The sequence below is a fragment of the Stereum hirsutum genome (assembly GCF_000264905.1).
Source record: "Stereum hirsutum FP-91666 SS1 unplaced genomic scaffold STEHIscaffold_27, whole genome shotgun sequence".
Classification (NCBI taxonomy): Eukaryota; Fungi; Basidiomycota; class Agaricomycetes; order Russulales; family Stereaceae; genus Stereum; species Stereum hirsutum.
The window spans coordinates 89593-107168 of NW_006763157.1; the positions used below are offsets into that span (position 1 = coordinate 89593).

General features: G+C 50.9%; 4 protein-coding genes and 3 non-coding genes across 7 annotated transcripts; 4 read left to right on the forward strand and 3 right to left on the reverse strand.

Moving 5' to 3' along the window:
• Window positions 1-336: 336 nt before the first annotated feature.
• On the reverse strand, window positions 337-439 carry STEHIDRAFT_t368. Its single transcript has one exon. It is a non-coding gene; the product is annotated as a tRNA-Glu (tRNA).
• Window positions 440-1737: 1298 nt separating this feature from the next.
• Window positions 1738-1838, reverse strand: STEHIDRAFT_t367. The gene has a single exon. It is a non-coding gene; the product is annotated as a tRNA-Glu (tRNA).
• Window positions 1839-2060: 222 nt separating this feature from the next.
• STEHIDRAFT_t366 lies at window positions 2061-2161 on the reverse strand. Its single transcript has one exon. It is a non-coding gene; the product is annotated as a tRNA-Lys (tRNA).
• A 785-nt stretch (window positions 2162-2946) lies between these two features.
• STEHIDRAFT_163726 (uncharacterized protein) lies at window positions 2947-6562 on the forward strand (the record flags this gene model as incomplete). Its single annotated transcript, XM_007311445.1, has 3 exons — window positions 2947-3155; window positions 3219-3648; window positions 5153-6562. 3 exons carry the CDS (start codon window positions 2947-2949, stop codon window positions 6560-6562), a joined length of 2049 nt encoding a protein of 682 aa, XP_007311507.1.
• Window positions 6563-9111: 2549 nt separating this feature from the next.
• Window positions 9112-9495, forward strand: STEHIDRAFT_163727 (uncharacterized protein; the record flags this gene model as incomplete). Its single annotated transcript, XM_007311446.1, has 3 exons — window positions 9112-9249; window positions 9356-9378; window positions 9438-9495. The coding sequence occupies 3 exons, from the start codon at window positions 9112-9114 to the stop codon at window positions 9493-9495; spliced, it is 219 nt and encodes a 72-aa protein (XP_007311508.1).
• A 3274-nt stretch (window positions 9496-12769) lies between these two features.
• Window positions 12770-13547, forward strand: STEHIDRAFT_21274 (uncharacterized protein; the record flags this gene model as incomplete). Its single annotated transcript, XM_007311405.1, has 3 exons — window positions 12770-12826; window positions 12906-13086; window positions 13153-13547. Coding segments are annotated over 3 exons (633 nt in total), but the record flags the coding sequence as incomplete, so codon positions are not given.
• A 1727-nt stretch (window positions 13548-15274) lies between these two features.
• STEHIDRAFT_163729 (uncharacterized protein) lies at window positions 15275-17438 on the forward strand (the record flags this gene model as incomplete). Its single annotated transcript, XM_007311447.1, has 4 exons — window positions 15275-15370; window positions 15448-15634; window positions 15688-16105; window positions 16157-17438. The coding sequence occupies 4 exons, from the start codon at window positions 15275-15277 to the stop codon at window positions 17436-17438; spliced, it is 1983 nt and encodes a 660-aa protein (XP_007311509.1).
• Between the last annotated feature and the right edge of the window lie 138 nt (window positions 17439-17576).

A 17576-nucleotide genomic window follows, 5' to 3' on the forward strand; every position in this document is an offset into this window, starting at 1 on the left:
CGAAACAAAGGATCCTACACATCGCTAAGTTATCCGCCGAGAGACAGCAAAGCAAAAAAATCACTTCCACATGTCATACACCGAATCCAGGGAATCGAACCCTGCACGACTCACGACCAGGAGCGCATAGACCCGCTAGTTAGCCGTTACACCATCAGCCGGTGGTTCATATCATAGAAATGGGATCAGGATGCGCGTGCGGACTTAGAGGGCGGGTCGTGCACAATATGTTTGGACCTAGGGCACCCACGATACGATAACACGGTCGCCTATCAAAAATACAATGTAGACCCAAAAGACTCCTAGCCAGAGAAAAAGAGCAACGTATACTGTAGGTCCGGACACGAGGACTCGAACCTCGATCTGCCGGTTTCATTTTTTTCGAATTATCTACACTCTCGATGAAAGACGGCGGTGTTAACCCTTACACTATGTCCGATGATATTGCAGTACACAGACAGCACTCACTTGGGGATTGCATGGTCCTCGAATGTAGACAAGAGAAGATTTGCGCGAGACAAAGAAATGACACCGCTGCTTATGCATCGGGTGGAAACAAAGCAAACAACGGAGAACAAATGAGCCCAAAAAATGCAAAGGAAAAAGTCTCTGCACAACAGGATTCAAAGAATCAAACCCTGCACGGCCCACAGCCAGCGACGTATACAGCTCACTACGTAGCCGCTACACCATCATCCGATTGTTGGGTCGGATAGCTTTCGAAAGAAAGCAAAACAAGACCGCTCATGGCCAGTGCGCGAAACAAAGGAACAAACACATTGTCACACGTCAAGTCCGAGACGAAACAACGCGAACAAGAGAGAACAGACCAGCCTCCAAAATGCAAAGGAAAAACATAATACAGAAGACGCTATACCGAATCCAGGGAATCGAACCCCGCACGACCCACCGCCAACACCGTACATGCATTGGTACAGACCTTGCTGTGAAGCCATTACACCATCATCCGATGAGTATAGAGCTCACCGGAGGATTACATGGCTTTCGAACGAAGGGAAAGGAAGGGCTTTTTAGCAGGTGCGCGAAACAAAGCAACGCGAACAATGGAGGATAAAAGAGCCCCCAAAATGCAACTGAAAAACATAATACAGAAGACGCTATACCGAATCCAGGGAATCGAACCCCGCACGGCCCACCGCCGGAGACATACACGTACATGCACCCGTATAGACCTCGCGTCGTAGCCGTTACACCATCATCCGATGGTTGCATTGATCACCGGAGGATTGTCTCGTATTCGAACGAAAGCGAAGCGAGGCCGGAGGCACTTTATCCAGTGCGCGAAAGAAAGAAAGAAACACATTACGAAGTCATACATCGAGTCTGAGCCTAGCAAACAAAGCAAAGAGCAAAACACTTACATGAGAACAAACGAGCCCCCACAATACAAAGGGAACAAAAGTGTTTGATGGATACTACAGAATTCGAATCCAGGGAATCGAACCCCGCACGACCCTAGCCGTTACACCATCATCCGCTGAATCGTTATCGCAGAGGTAAGACTCAAGAGCGACATGCGTATGCGGACGAAGAGTTGGAATGCGGGCCGTACGATATTTGTGAGCCTATTCGGCCACCCGAAATGAAAGACTAATAATCCTAGAGCACGGACCCTCACCCCCCTATCCAAAATCCCGGAAAACGAATCAGCGGAAAGCGAACAAAGACGAAAGCCAGAAACAACACCGGAGGAAAAAAGGACAACCAAAGTTCACGTTCGGATACGGGGAATCGAACCCCGAGCTGCCGCGAAGCCTTCAATGAATGTTTTGACTATAAATGAGAGGCGGCAATGTTAGCCGTTACACCATATCCGACAACAAAGGACCAGTAAGTTAGCTCTGAGTCACACAGCGACTGGCCCGTACGAAGTGGATCCAGTGAATGCGAACGACACCAGCACAGCACACCGAACCGAACCGAAAAAAAAAGACAGCAAGCGGCTCAGCGTCCTAACGCTGTCAATGCCCAAGCAGCCGAAAACGAAAAACTATAAAATAAAAAAATAAAAAAACCAATGGTACTATGAGCACACCACTAGCCCACCGTGGGAGTCGAACCCACAGCCTTCAGATTATACATACCCACCTGTGAGACTTTGGTAAGAGTCTGACGCTCTATCCGATTGAGCTAGGCGGGCCGGAAAGTTGACAGTTGACAAGGGGTTAGGGACATGGTCGGAGAGCAGGACGGTGAGGACATGCACGAAGCGGTACGGATAGAAAGGGCCACACGGAAGGAATAGAACGCCGCGACTGAGGGGGAAAGACTCAAGTTAACGGAGAGTGACTACGGAAGTTCAATATCTGGATGATACGAAGATGGATGTGGTTGATCAAGACGCAATACAGCTGAGCATACTGTAGCCGATTTGGGTCGGAGTGAGCAGTAGGCTCGAGAAGGAAGACATGCACCATGGCTGGTCGCTATTAGTCGGCGGTGTTATTGGCCATCGTTGGCTTAGGCTGCATCCAGTGCCGGGATCCATGTGGTGAAACGAGCAGCAAATTGGGGAACGTAGAGTGAAGTAGCAGGCGTGAGCGTAACTTCCGGGGCTGAGTGAGTGCACGGTGAATTGGATGGCTGTAGAGACAGGATCTCAAGAACGGTCGATGTTATACCCAATGATAGCGCATAGTCCAAGCACATCAAACGAGAAAGATGGATGAGAGAGAGAGCAACAAGTGGACGGCGCACAAGGCGCTTTCAGCCAAGACGCCCACGCCACGTGGGAAGGATCCGGGGTGACTTGGCCGCTGTGTCGGCTAAGCGAAGGACTTGCTCCATCACGACCGCCTTCCGCTCAACGCCAATCTTCGTCATGCTCCTCATCCTCCTTTTCTGACCCCACTTTATATTCTACATTAATCTCCTCTTTATCCTCGTCCCTTTCCTCAACCTCAACCTCTCCATTTTTCCGAAGCCATGCCCTCAGCTATCGGATCCACGTCTAACTTCCGAGCACGCACACGTCCGAGGCCAAAACGCCAGGATCCGTCCTCCGCGATAAACGATGCGACTGGGTCTCTGGGCTCTTTGACGGGTACTGCAGCCGATCCTGGATCGACGAGTAATGGAGATACCTCGAGTGGAGGGAGCAGTGCTGATCCCAACAGTGGATCGACCACGGATAAGTACGTCCGATTTCCCTCTTTATTTTCTCAGTGCGTCTACTGATAGTTGAGTATCGTTCGTAGTGGTGAATCTGCGACGACGACGCAAGGGCCTACGTCGCAGCCACCGGACACTACTATCACTACGACTACCTCCAATCCGCCAGATACTACCACGACGACGTCCAACCCTCCGACCACCACCACCTCCACCACTCCTCCGTCGACGACTACCACCCAGCCACCGTCTACTACTACCACCAGTCCCACATCGACCACCCCAACCTCGACCACACAATCGAATACATCCTCCACCGTGACATCCACCTCGCCCATTTCAACGGCCACCTCCTCCGCGTCCTCTTCCGGATCGAGTTCGAGTTCAAGTTCGAGTGACAGTTCGAGTTCGGCCTCTTCGTCCTCGTCTGCGAGCAGTCTTACGCCCACTGGGAATGAAGTCCTCACCACCTTCACTTCCTATGTCTCTACTGAGATCAACGGGACGCCAACCTCCGTACGTTCCCTCCCCTTTGCCCTATCCCGCTCTTCTACCACACACTTTTTTTCTCTTCTTCTTCGTTGCGTGAGTCCCGCGCGGCGACGCCATGCCGTCCTCATATCCGCTTGTGAACTCAACGCTGTGTGCCATCATGCGCTATGCACATTCATTGCGCGCTACACTCTTTTCCGCTCTTGGCGTCTTTGGTACCATGGTGGGCTTGCATCGCCTTGAGGGTGGGTTTCTTATCTATTGATCCGTTCGGGCGCGGTGATTGATGCATCGGTGATTGATGCTCATTGGCCGTTGACCGGTCGATTTTTTCTTCTTCTGTTTCTTCGATTTGGCGTGGAGAATCTTCGGACTGCACTCGTTCTGAATCGTCCGAGTGAAGGCCAGTGAGACTTCCGTCGTTGAGCCCATGTCATGTGGCGCGCCACACTCTCGATGCGGATACCGTATACGGCACTGCTGTTTGCGCAGATGGATGTATGGACGTGTGCGGCGTCGTCATTTGTACCGATGTCGATGTCGATGTCGATGTCGATGTTCTCACTCGTACTCGTGTGTACGAGTCGGGCGACCGAGTGTATGCATATGCGCATGCATAAAACAACCATGGCTTATTGCTCTTAACGTTTGTTCAACGCATCGGAGTAAGAGTAGCCGTTCCCTCCTACCTATCCCCATGCCCACCTATACCCACCCCATCCGCATCCCGAATCCGAACGAAGAACACCCTGTTACTGCTACTGTTGCCATTGCCATTGTCATTGCGGATTAACGACGTCATTCGTGCATCCGTGTTGTCATATGTATACAATTCCGAGCCTTCCAACCCGAACTCCAGTGTTTTGTTGTTCCCGTTCCTTGTTCCTGACTCCTTGGATTCTTGGCGGGACGTGGGTCGTATTGACTCTATTATGGCGGAACGACTGTCATGACGGAACATCGCTCAGATCAGCTTTCCTTCCGTCGTGACTCGTGCGGGTGCGAGACGGTTGATGTATGCGTATGCGTATGTGTGAGCTTCAGCCTTCATGACGGACATGGCGGAATGGTGGTAGGACTCTACTGTCATGGCGGGAATATCCCTCGTGCGCTGTGCGGGAGAGCTTCATAGCGGACGGGTCGATATATGCGCATCGTTATGTGTGAGCTGGGTGGTTGTATGAAAGAGTTGATGTTGATGAGCATATATTGATGGGCTTTGGAGTGCATGTATCGATGTTCACTTTACCTTTACACGCAAGTCTTGTCTATCGGGGAATACGTCCTACTTCTGTCGTTCACCTTGGCGACGATTCGAGCGTGGGGTATGAATGGCGCTGAGAGTGCGTGCACTATTCGCACCGCGATTCTCGTCTCGTCCTACACGCCACTCTCTTCTGGATCCCAGAGAATATGTCTCCTTCTCGCTTTCTCTACTATCCTGTTTCTCCACCTTCCACCCGAACCCCCACTGACCACTCTTCATCCCCCCCCCCTTCTTCCTCCCTCCCCCCCCCCTGACTCACAGGCCGCAACAGTATTCACCTCCCTCGTCGCCCCCTCCCCCACCTCCTCAATCTCAAGCACAAAACTAACAACAATAATCGCCCCCACCGTCTCCGTCATCATCTTCCTTGTCGTCCTTCTCTCCTCCGTGTTTTGGTGGAGAAGACGAGCGAGAAGGAGGAGGTATGCGAGTCTTTTGAAAGAGACGGGCAGGAGGAGTAGGACGGGGTTTTTGGATGGGGAGGAGATGGGGGAGGTGGGGAGGGGTGGAGGTGGGACGCGGGGTGAAAGAGGGATACCGACGTTGCCGGTGTTGAGTGGGGTAGGGGATGATGGGAGGGGAACGTATGAGCGTACGAGGACACATAGTGGTACGCCGGGTGGGAGCGGAAGTGTGGGATGGATACCTAGCGACCCCTTCGCTGGAACACCTCGAGGCATGGGGCCACAGCTCCCTCCGCCACCAGGCTCGTCTCTCTATTCCGACGCTCCGTCTTCTTCTTCCCATCCCCATCCAAACCAACCACCACCTACATACCCCTACCCCTCCGCCACCGCCCCTGCGAACGTCTCCCCAACGTCGGCCTCCGCCTCCCAAACACACTCCCAAACGTCCCCAACCCTCCCACCCCGCCTCTTCCGCGCCCGCGCCTCCGAATCAGGATCCATCTTCCAAGAAGAAGTCTGGCCTCCCCCTAACCCCGGTTCGAGACTTAAAGATCCGCTTGTGAATGTGGGAGGGGCGGGGAGTGAGCTTAGTGTGGGGAGTATTGTGGATACTGTGATGGGGCCCGGTGGTGGCACAGCGGGTGGGTCAGGAGCGGGAGGGGCAGGAGTGGGAGGGGCGAATACGAGTAGGTTGAGAGGCGGGGCGGGAGGTGGGGTGTTTGGAGAGTCGAGTTGGTCGTTGGCGGAATCGGGGACGAGTCTTAGAGCTGCGTCGGCGGGGAGGAGGGATAGTATTTCGTCGGATACGCAGCTCATTCCTGCACCACCGGCGTCGGGGTCTTATGGACATGAATCCAGAACGGGCAGTGCACACGCGTACCCGAGCTCCCCATCCCCGCTTGGGTCGCCGCCGTTACAATTGCAGAGACCGCTTTCGCCGACGTCACCCACTTCTCCCAGGACTTCTACCACTAATGCACCGAGGACGGAGTCGCCGTTGGGTTTACGTGGCAATAATCATAATACACCGGGAAGTAATAACAGTAGACCGGGAAGTCCGGAGAGTTTGGGGAGTCCGACGAGTTTGAGGGGCGCGTATGGGTTTGGGTATGCGGGGGGGTTGGCGTTGGGGGTTACGAATCCGGATAGGGAGAGGGAGAGGGAGGGGAGTGGGGGGGTTGTTAGTCCGGGTGCGGAGGAGAAGGCGGGGGCGGGGAAAGCGGGAGGAGGGGGGAATTGGTTGGGGAGGAGTGTGAGGAAGTGAGCGGTGGTGAGGAGGGATAGGAATGATGAGGAGATTGGGCACAGCCGGAGTGGTTCCATCATTCTATGACCACAACTATCGGATTTCTGACTTGATCTGACCTCATGCACGGGCGGACCGATTGGACTCCCCTTGTTTTTAGTGTTCGTTGCCGCATTCTTCACGGAGCTATCTCCGTCCCTCCCTTCCTCATCGCGTTGACAGTCGAAGTGTGATCTTATGGTATGATAATCTATATTTCCCTGTTTGTTCCATTCTATCTCTTCTGCTCTTCTTCTCATCATCGGACGGTTCGGCTGTTGTTTCATCATGTGTATACTTTCATTTGTTTTTGTGCTTTCGTCATCGGATGGACTCTTTTTCGCTTTTTCTCCCTGTCTCGCTTGGCCCTCGCTCTCGCGCACTCGACTTTGGATGCTTCGGACTGCTTGCTGTCAAACTGGAACTTCGTTCGATTTCCTCATCGACCTACATATATACGTCCGTACTTGACCATCCCCCGACATTACCTCCTTCCCTACCTCCTTTACCTACCGAGTCATCGAGATCCTCCCCTACTCCTGCCTATCTACCGCAACTCATCGACTCGCCCACCTGCGTGTCCTCTTCGAATTCGTGGAACTTTTGCGACCCTTACCGGTACGACGCGACAGGTTCATCTTCGTAGCCCCTCCGTTTTCCGACTTACTGCTTTCGCATGATCGTTTTCGTTCGTGCTGTTACACCTTGCCAATGTTCGTTGCTCCTGTTTGCGTACCTATACATATACATACCATTCCTCCTATTTCTGCTTGTGAAGCTTCGATATCCGTGGCGGGTCATCGTCTTTCTCAGGTCTTTGACAGTGTTGTGCGCAGTTCATCGGGGACTCGAAGGTACGTTTTGTCAGGCTTGTTCTTTGCATCCTTCTTGACACATCCATCGACCAATACTGCTACCTCTCGAATCCCGCTGCCGACTTCCTTGCATGTCCCTGATGATACAGCATGGCCTCCTTGGTGACCTATGCTCCATGATATTATGTGCTAGAACCTGCCCTTCCTGGAGATCACGCCTGCTATTCTTGTTCGTGATCGTTACGACCTTTCACTGAGGGTGACGAGACCCTTCTCCATGGCTGGAACGGGTATTCGTCTCGACGAGTCCTTTCCTCTTCCGTATCTGAGGTTGCCTTGTTCTGCTTTGCTGTCAGACGACGCTCCACTTGAATCATCTTTGCTGTCCAACATACACAAATCATTCCGTAGACCTCGGTCAGGATCTATATATAATTCACTGTGGCAAGTTCAATTTCTCCATGGAACTACATACATATAGTACACTCGCTCATGATGCCGTCTTTCTTTACATAGACTCTGAACATCGAGTTCATGATGTGTATGTGTTGTTGTCTCTGCACAGGAAATCTGGTGGGTGTGTTTACCGTATGAATTGAATCTCAGTCACGGCCACTAGCACTGATAAAGCCCCTCGGTCGTCGGCGCTATATTCCGGTTGACGTCGGGGATGATTTACGCGCAGGGACGTTTGTAGTCCCATGCCTAGCGCAACGAGCACACTTAGCCTATGGAGTGGGGTATCGTCTGGTCACGAAAAGTGAGCGGCGCTGCAACTGTCGTCGTGTCGGCTTATGGGTCATATATTCGCTCCTGGTCCAATTTCCGATGATTTCGGTCGGGACGTCCGGTGCGTACGCTGTGGTTAATGTTTGATGAAGGTACTTAAGAGGTTCATATTTCGCATTTCGAGGTGTAATTCTGCATCACAGATTGATCGCGTGTGTTTTATACACCAGTCACCAGTCGTACGCCCATGTAGCTCCGTTTCCTTCCGTAAGTTGTCGTCACTCAGGCAGTTTTGTTCACGATGAGTGTCTAGGCAATTACGGTGAAAACAAACTGGTGCTTCTAATATGCAATCTTTTACAGACAGTCAGCTGTGGGGTTAGTATCCGAGTACAGCCTATCTATGGTCATGGTGTTTCCTGCGCCGTGGGTAGTTGTTCTTCTCCACAGTCTTCCCACACCAGGATGGATCTATCAGGCTGTTAATTCACCTCCGTCCATCTCTCTGTGGCGCATGCGATGAAACTCATAGAGTGTTGCTCGTCATACTACCGTCTGAGCTTGAGCCCCGCTTTCGACCGGGATATATGGTAATACCTGTAATTAATCTGGCCAACGATGCTATGCTGTTACTTCGCTCGCACTGAATTCTGATCTCCGAATGGAGTACGCACCATGGTGGCATGCTAGAGAATAGCGTCCACCGGCTCATCCACAGCGACCTTTCGCTATTACAACGATCACGACTGCCCTCTCAGCGGGCTTCCCACCCATTGTATAATCCCCGCCACAAGTCATTGATGCTCCATGATTCGTCTTCGGCCGCCGACAAGTCTTAGCTGCGTATTCCTCGTCAGAGCGTCGTCTTTCAGGTATAAAAGGCTCCCCCATCTCACTACTGAAGGGCATCCGCCAACCAGTCCACATCCCAACAGCACTCGCAAAGAAGACCACCACTCCTCGTAACTCGTCAACCAAATCATCATGCGCTCTCAAATCCTCGTCCTCGCCCTCTGCGCCATCTTCAGCTTCGCTGCACCTTCTCCTGCGGAGAATGAAATCGCGGCCAGAGGATGCCCTGGTGGCGGACCCGGCAATGCCTGCCCCGAGGGATTGTTCCAGGTACATATTATATCACTTTTTCTGTGACTAAGGGCTTGGCTGATGATTCACGAACCGGAAATAGTGCTTCGGCCAGTGCATCGCGTGTGGAACTACTTGCACGTAGAAGAAGAAGGGGGATACTACGAGGTACGTACAGGTTTCTCGCACATTCGTTCATGTGTAGCATTGACTGATATTTTTCACAGTCTGTCAGCGCCGATTATAGTCGTTTCAAGAGTCGACAAAAGGAGGAATCTGGTGTAGGCTCGCTTCTTGCACGGATTCAACAATTGGCGCTTGTGGTTTATTTATGTAGTGGCAAAATCTCGAAGGTTCAGGAGAGTTGTGTCAACGTGTTTGTGTTTGTGTTGCGGGTGCGCGGTTTTGTTGAAACCTAATATGAGTTGAGTCGAGGAGATGGAAAGACGGAGATGTTTCTCAGGCGACTGGAACAACGCAAAACTAGGCTGATTTCGACTAGCCATTTTATTCTCTCACTTCCCGGCCCACTCATCGAACTGGTGTTCTTGTTCGTCACAGTGGTCTTCGCCCTCTTAGTCCTCGCCTTTGTTCTCCTCCTGTTTCTCTTGATAGATTGGTTACTCGTGCCTAGCGTCGCCGCCTTGGCTGAGGACAATGGATGATATACGAGTCGCATAAGAAGGACTCGGGGGCCTAGGGGTGCTGGATTTTATACTTCATTTCAGTACCTTTCAATCATTCACCTATAGCTCCCTACTAGTAGAACGATGGTCGCACGTCTGCGGCTTTGAAGGCTATACTATGTTGGAGACCATTTTTGAGCTTACTTATGTATATTACGCTTGCAAATTGAACATCTATTATCATCCTCCTATTGCATACTCGCCGTAGTCGATTCAACGCACGAAGTTCATGACGGTTCATTCTTGCCATATTAGGGCATATGTGTAGTGATTCACATCGTGTTTTGGCGATGTGAACTAAACCCGTGACGGGTTCAACACTTCGCAACATTGTCCCGTTGGAGCGTCAAAGCTCAATTTACATTCAGCGTAAACTTGACGCGAGAGTGGCGTCCCTCCTACCTCTGCCTGTTCGTTGTCGTGCTTCAAAATGGCACAGACACTGTCGCAGGAGGCCCAGGTACGGTAGCATCCAGAAAAATCGAGGCATCAGAGGTCATCAGTAAGGGAGAAGGGAATGCGAGCAGGAATAGATCCGTCTCGAGTACTCAAACTCAGTGTGAACTGAGTATTATATCTAGCACCACATCCGAGATTTCGAGTTCACACTTTTCGCTCTCAGCATGATGAACGAAACTGATGTGAACCACTACATATATGCCCTAATAGGGCATATCTGCAACCCTTTAAAACGGCTTTACAACTGCGATCGGGCCAATCATTGCGTCCCGTTGGACCTTAGCGAGCTTTAGCGAGGTCAAAAATTCACTCGCAGATACGGTCTATCTAACAGCCTTCCCCAGAGATGAGTCAGTTGAACGTTGTGGGTCAAGGAGCTCTTGCGTGTGTGGCGGGAAATAGAACGCTTGTAGAACGCCACACTACACCACGACCGATGTGACGTCATTTTTTCTCAAGGGGTTTTTTCTTCTCGACCGGTGACCGCTAAACTTACTGCTCCTTGCTCTTAACGGATCTCTTACATCCGACGGAAATCGGGTCTTACTGCTTTATATTTGTTGTCACGCCGAAACTCTAGCTGTTTATATCGCGCGCAGGCTGCACTTTCTTCAGTTGGTGTCCTCATTCCACTCAACGCATCCCTGTCCAGTGCGTCGATGCTCGTACGATTCTGAACGTTGCACCGACCACCCTCGTGCAGTTGAAGATCTACTAAGAAGCCGAACGTCAGCCGAGAGGATACACTCAGAGACAGGAACAAGTGAGGCTGCAGATCGCAATTCAGGGAATAGGTCAGTGCGTTCCGCCCAAGCGAGGTGAAACAAGTCGGTTGTCCCAGAGACTGGTCCTGGTGGGAGATATGTACCAGTGCTCGCAAAACATCGCACCCCATGGTCAAGCTATGACACTGAGCAAATGTGTACTTCGTCGATGTGGACGACGTGGTGACGATCGCATGGGAGAATGGAGTGATCTGAAAATGGTCGACGGATTGGTTTAGGCAGTTCAATGGTGCAGCGAGCCTTGGAGATCATCATATCGTCCATAGGACCTTTATTCGGCCATTTCTTGCTGCAATGATAGTGACATTCCGGACCAACAATTTCAAGTCTGTGGCGCTGCCATTCGCTGCCATTCACTGTCTATCGTTAGACTGTTCTTAGGACTTGTTCTTCGTATACGTTCCTGCGGTAGAGCTGTCGCCTCCGTTCCTTGTATGCAGATGATTCGTTCTCTGTCATCTACATCCCCATACCTAGCTGATCAAACTTCGGGCTTCTAAAGAACAGTATGACACCTTGCGACACTGTTCTTCCAGAAACGTTTGCGACAGATACTTCTCTCTCCCACTTACTACCCCATCACCGGTGGTTGTGCGCAGGAGCTGTGGCGCCTGGTATTTTCCGTCTTCTTCTATTTCGAGAAGAAAACCTGTGTAAGGGGTATCAGTGTCGAGGAAAGCTTTGTCCTCCATTATGGTTTCCTATCGTTACACGAACAGCCAATCACGTTTTGTGGTACCCCTCTTGAAGATCCCTCCTGTCGGCCGAAACAGCCTCATAGGCAGTTCTGATCTTCGTGACCTATGTGGCACACTGTTTTCCAAACAACCTTACCGCGCGAGTTACTGTCAAAGTAATGAACGGTGCTGTCACTCTCCGAGTTCGCTTAGAAGACTCAGCGATACAGTTGAGCTTCGAGCGCATCTTGACTATCCGAAAACATTCATTCTTCAGGCAAATTCCATTCCGACATCGATAGCTATGCAATACCGTTGCCACTCTGTCTTCACCCTTACTCCGTGAGACCTCGACAACGCCGTCGGTCGCACTGATAGTATACGACGCAAAGGAGTAAAATTATCCCCAAACTCTGCTTTCGTCGCGTGGTGACCAATCGAGGTGAACATGTCGCAGATCCTAGCTATGGTCTCAAGGAAACTACCATGGCAAAGTCAGATCTGTTACAACACGGGTCTCCAGTAAATCATGTGGGTAAACGCGTTCTTGATTCTATGTCAGGACTCTCGCGCCTCTACATACATAAGGCTTGAGCACCTCGCCGAGACTTTCATCAGCAGGGAAACCCATCTGACTCCTCAAGTAGCCTCGCATTTCCTCATCTTCCTACTTCGCTCTATCATGGTCTTCTTCGCCGCCCTCTTCACTCAGATACTTCTCGCCAGTGCGGTCCTAGCTGCTCCAAGCGAAGGATTAGCTGGCAGAGTCGCTCGCCGTCGTCTTGGCGGCGTCAGAAACGGGAATCTGAACAAGAACCTCGGACCTGGTCCTTCCCACAGGCCCAAGCCTCATGGCAGTGGTTCTGACCCTCACGGCAGTGGTTCTAACCCTCAAGGCAACGGCAGTGGTTCGAACCCTCACGGTAGTGGTTCCAACAGCAGCTCTGGTGCCGTCCAACAGAGCTCAAACTGGGCCGGTGCTGCTTTGATCGCAGACTCTGACTCTGCAGTGAGTTTCCCTGCAGGCTGTCCCGGAATCTTTGTATCTCTATCGGAACGCTGACATGGAACACCTTTATTCGTGGCAGACGTACACGTCCGTCACCGGTACCTTCACCGTGCCATCCCCCTCTGCTCCCGAAGATGGAGGCGAAGGCCAGTACTCTGCTGCTGCGTGGGTCGGCATCGACGGAAACACCTGCACTAGCGCTATCCTACAGACTGGTGTCGACTTTACCACGTCCGATGATGGTTCGACTACGTATGACGGTACGCCTTTGTTGCCCATATACTCACCTCGTCGTGCTGATAAGGGCTTAATTCTTTCGGCTATAGCCTGGTACGAGTGGTTCCCCGACGACTCCTACGACTTTACAGGGATACAATTCTCCGCCGGAGATTCCGTCACAGTCACAGTGAACGCAACCTCTTCCACCTCCGGAACCGCGGTGATCGAAAACAACACTAACGGCCAGAAAGTATCCAAGAGTCTCACCTCTACTTCTCCACTCTGCCAGACCAATGTGGAGTGGATCGTCGAGGACTTCGATGAAGGAGGCTCTCCCGTTCCGCTTGTCGACTTTGGTACGGTGACTTTCACCGGAGCCCAGGCGGCCACGGAGCAGGGTGATAGTGTGGGCCCGGCTGGAGCAACTATTATCGATATGGAGACACAGGGAGGTGGTGGTGCGACTGCAGAAGCTGATTCAAGCTCTGTTACTGTCACTTATGACGGAGAGTAAGCGGGATGAGGTGGTTCTCCCGAAGACGGGCTTCGAGAATGATGGAGGCGCATACTTTGTACGTGTCTTCGTATGTTTCCTTCTTCAGGTTTACTGAGATGCTGGCACTATACAGCTTTAACGCCTTACTTGGCATCCTATAACATCAACATTCATTTGTTCCTCGTCGTTCATTATTTTGATAAAATGTCAATAAAGCCTAAAAAAAGACTGTGTATATATTTAAGAGTACTTACTGTATACGGTTGGAGATCCTCTTCTTGTGTTTAATGGTAGTCGTTTCTCAGTTACCATCGCCCTCTATGAATTATGTGTGCTATATTTCGGTACCAGTCATACTACAATATTTTCGTGCAAGTGTCCGACTTCGCGAAAAATGGCGAGCAATCCATGATGCCAAAGAGCTGGGAGCTTCGTCCACACTATTATGTTGAAAGCGACCGAAGATAAGGTTCCGTGTACAACGACGAAGCATTGAGAAGTAGTATAAGACCATCGCATAACTTACATGCAACCTCCATGATCTTCCACGAGTGCACTCGGGATATCGCATAAATATCGCATCCCGCTGTCCGACCTCGGGCATGGATAAAGCTCTATCTTTCTCTGGTAGGTCTTAATCAAGGAAGATGATAGCAGTATGCACATACCTACATCAATAGTGAACGTGCGAAATGGGTGATCCGCATCATCGGAATTCTTCCTCAAGGATAGGACCTATTATGTAGCGAAGACGAAGGTGTTTCTCCATTACGAAGGCTAGGAAGTTGAGATTTGATACCTCTATGTCAACATTCAAGTGAAGAAAGGCGATGAAAATGTAGGAGTATCGAAGCCGATGATCGTAAAACAAACGAAGAATTGTATCTAATTGATGATATTCTTAGTGACGACGTGAGCTCACGTCGTACGCTGGATGCCACAATATGTTATATTCCCGGCCCAAACACACCATCTCATGGCAAATATGACTTACATGTTCAGTCCTGCTCCCTGCTCCCTTGCTCCCCTCCCCTCCCCCTTGTCTTTTTTTTTTGTTTTTGCTGAAACAGATGTTTACGAAATGCACGAAAGCTCTAGTGCGTCGCTTATCTCCTTCGTGAAGGCTCTTGTTGGGGCACTTGCCACGGACCTATCCATCATATATCTGTGTATCATCCGAACTCGTGAACTTCCATACCGATACACATTTTCACAACATTGGCGGGTTGTCCTCCAGCCGCTCCGGAAGTGTATGGTATGGAAGATAATATGAGGGGATAAATATTATCGCAGGACCTAACAGAGACAGTCACGCCATATTACTCAAAGACGCTGAGGAGAACATGCCGATACAGTCATATCTGGATGAAACCCTTGCGGGTCATGTCCATCAATACTGATGGCATATTTGGGGTTTGCTTCTGCGGCTCCTCCTGCGGGATGTGGATATGCATAGCAAAAATCATTTTGCGTGTGCTGCTCGTATATAAATAAGTCCGTCGTTTTGCTTTCAATGAAGCGTGGTGACTCTCATCAGAGCTAATATTACGATATATCACTCCAAAGCCCATCTCTAGCTCATGCATACTATCACGTATTTCTTGGTCTTGATGTTTCTATGTCGGAGCATGGCGGCCACTCCCACTCACTCGCCGACAGGTCGTGTGGGTCGTCTCGGTGTTACATCGAGAGCCTCGCATCGACAAAAATCCAGGCCACAGTCTGTTCAATCCATGGCAGGAGGACTATCTGCGACCTCCAACGACATAAAAAATGCTCAGCAACAAAGCTCAAACTGGGCGGGTGCCGTATTAATTTCTGATTCCGCGGTGAATATTCGTCTAGCTCCTGTGCCTCATGCGTTGTGATCGCTGATACCTTATTTTCTAAATTCTTATTCTCACAGAGCTTTACCTTCGTTACCGGGACCTTCATTGTTCCTTCTCCCTCTCTTCCACATAGCGCTTCTGGCAAGCTGGGGGGTCATTCAGCCTCTGCATGGGTCGGAATTGATGGAGATACCTGCTCGCGGGCAATTCTGCAAGCAGGGGTCGATTTTACTATATCTGAAAGTGGGACTCGCTCTTACCATGGTATGCATTTATTTTAAATATAAGACATTACACTCACGCCTTGATTAATTTAGCGTGGTACGAATGGTTTCCCGAATTTGCCCACGACTTCGTCGACTTTCAAATCGCAGCTGGAAATATTGTCACCGTCACGGTCAGCGTGAACTCCAGCACTTCCGGGAGCGTCATTATCGAGAACAACACGACTGGGAAAAATGCCACTCAATCTTTGACCTCGACCTCCCCGTTGTGCCAAACCAATGCAGAGTGGATTGTCGAAGACTACGAGGAAGGAGGAAACCTTGTGCCGCTTGCCGACTTCGGGACTGTCAAGTTTACGGATGCATATGCCACTACGAAAAGCGGCTTTGAAGCGCCGACCGATGCGAATATAGTGACCATGGTGAACGTGACAGGACTAGCCCTAATTGCGGATGCTTGGACCGACTCTACCTCCGTAACAATAACTTATCAGTACGGATTCTTGTTATCGTATGTGTGTCTCGATTTGTCTTGCTCACAAAGTATTTGAATTATCCGTAGGAAAAACTCCCAAGATGCACACACGTCGAATAGTGTCAGTACCCCCGACATTCTCACAAAATCAAGCAGTTCCACCAGCACCATTGCCCTACTCGTCCTTCCCAGTGACATCGTCGGCATCACCGACCCGGCGAATACGCTTAGTGTGACTCGCAGTATAGTCGCTGGTAGTAGTGGCGACAGCGACCGCGTCACCAACCCCGCAAACACGCCTAGCGTTACGCCCAGCGTTGTTGCTAGTAATGGTGGCGAGAGCGACAGCGTTACCGACCCCGTGGATACCATCAGCATTACCCGCAGCGTAACTGCTAGCAGTGACAGCGAGGGATCTCCCCACAAAGTGAATGCGACTAGCGTTACCCCCAGCGTCACTGCGAGTATCGGCAGCAGCAGTGTAGATGCTCTACCAAATTCCTTGAACGGCAATAATGTGGCAAGCAACAACAGTGAATCAAACACTGCCCTGTTGGCTGCTCAAATCACTTCTGCATCTATCAAATCTTCACATCCACTCACATTCCCCGTGCTTTTGTCGACGTCATCCCAAGATTTACCAGACGGAAAATCTTCACCTCTCCCCACATTCTCCGGTTCTTCTCTCTCATCATCCCCGAACTCACCAGCCGTCGGATCTACTTCAGCATCTTTTCAGTCCTCGGCTCAGACATCCGTTGGACCTTCCCCTACAGTCCTTGCTAATTCTTGGAAGAGGGTACCCATAGGAGCTATCATCGGCGGCATATCGGGTGGCCTGACCTTGATTGTCCTGCTCCTGATCTCCATTTTCTGTGCCTATCGCGACCGACGTGCGGTACGTCGTAGTCTCAGCGCGGCACCTCAGGCAGCCATCATCCCCTTCACTGCAGAGACCCCGTCCCACATCATTTTTCCTACGAGAAAGCTCATCCAGCCCAGCCCACTCACAACCGATGACCATCCATCACCAACTACTTCCGAATCAGCTCAATTTCCCGTCTCCGTGCCTTTACCGCTTCAAACGTTGAGCGAAACATGTCCGGTCCCCTCATCCCAAGCACTCCCGAGTGTTATCGACATTCATGCCGGTACCCGGACCATGGCAACGACGCCTACCGCGCCTTTTACCTCTGTGAGTCAGTCCATATCAACACAGAGAGGATTGGAACGGGAAGGACAATTTGAGGAGCAGGAGGAAAAAATGAGAGGGGAGATGGATGGGACGGCAGTCGAGCATTCGAGTGCAGACTCGTTGCCGGAATATGAGAGTGCGAGAGGAGATGTGTTGATTTACCATGAGCTTTGACGTGACCGCAAAGCGGTTTATGGGCGAGACAACTGGAGAAGGTAATGGAGAGCTTACAGGATAGTGCAGGCGTTCTCAATATGGTATGATCCATAGCACGAGATCGTTATTAGAGTGAGAGAGACAAAATGGGGGAGG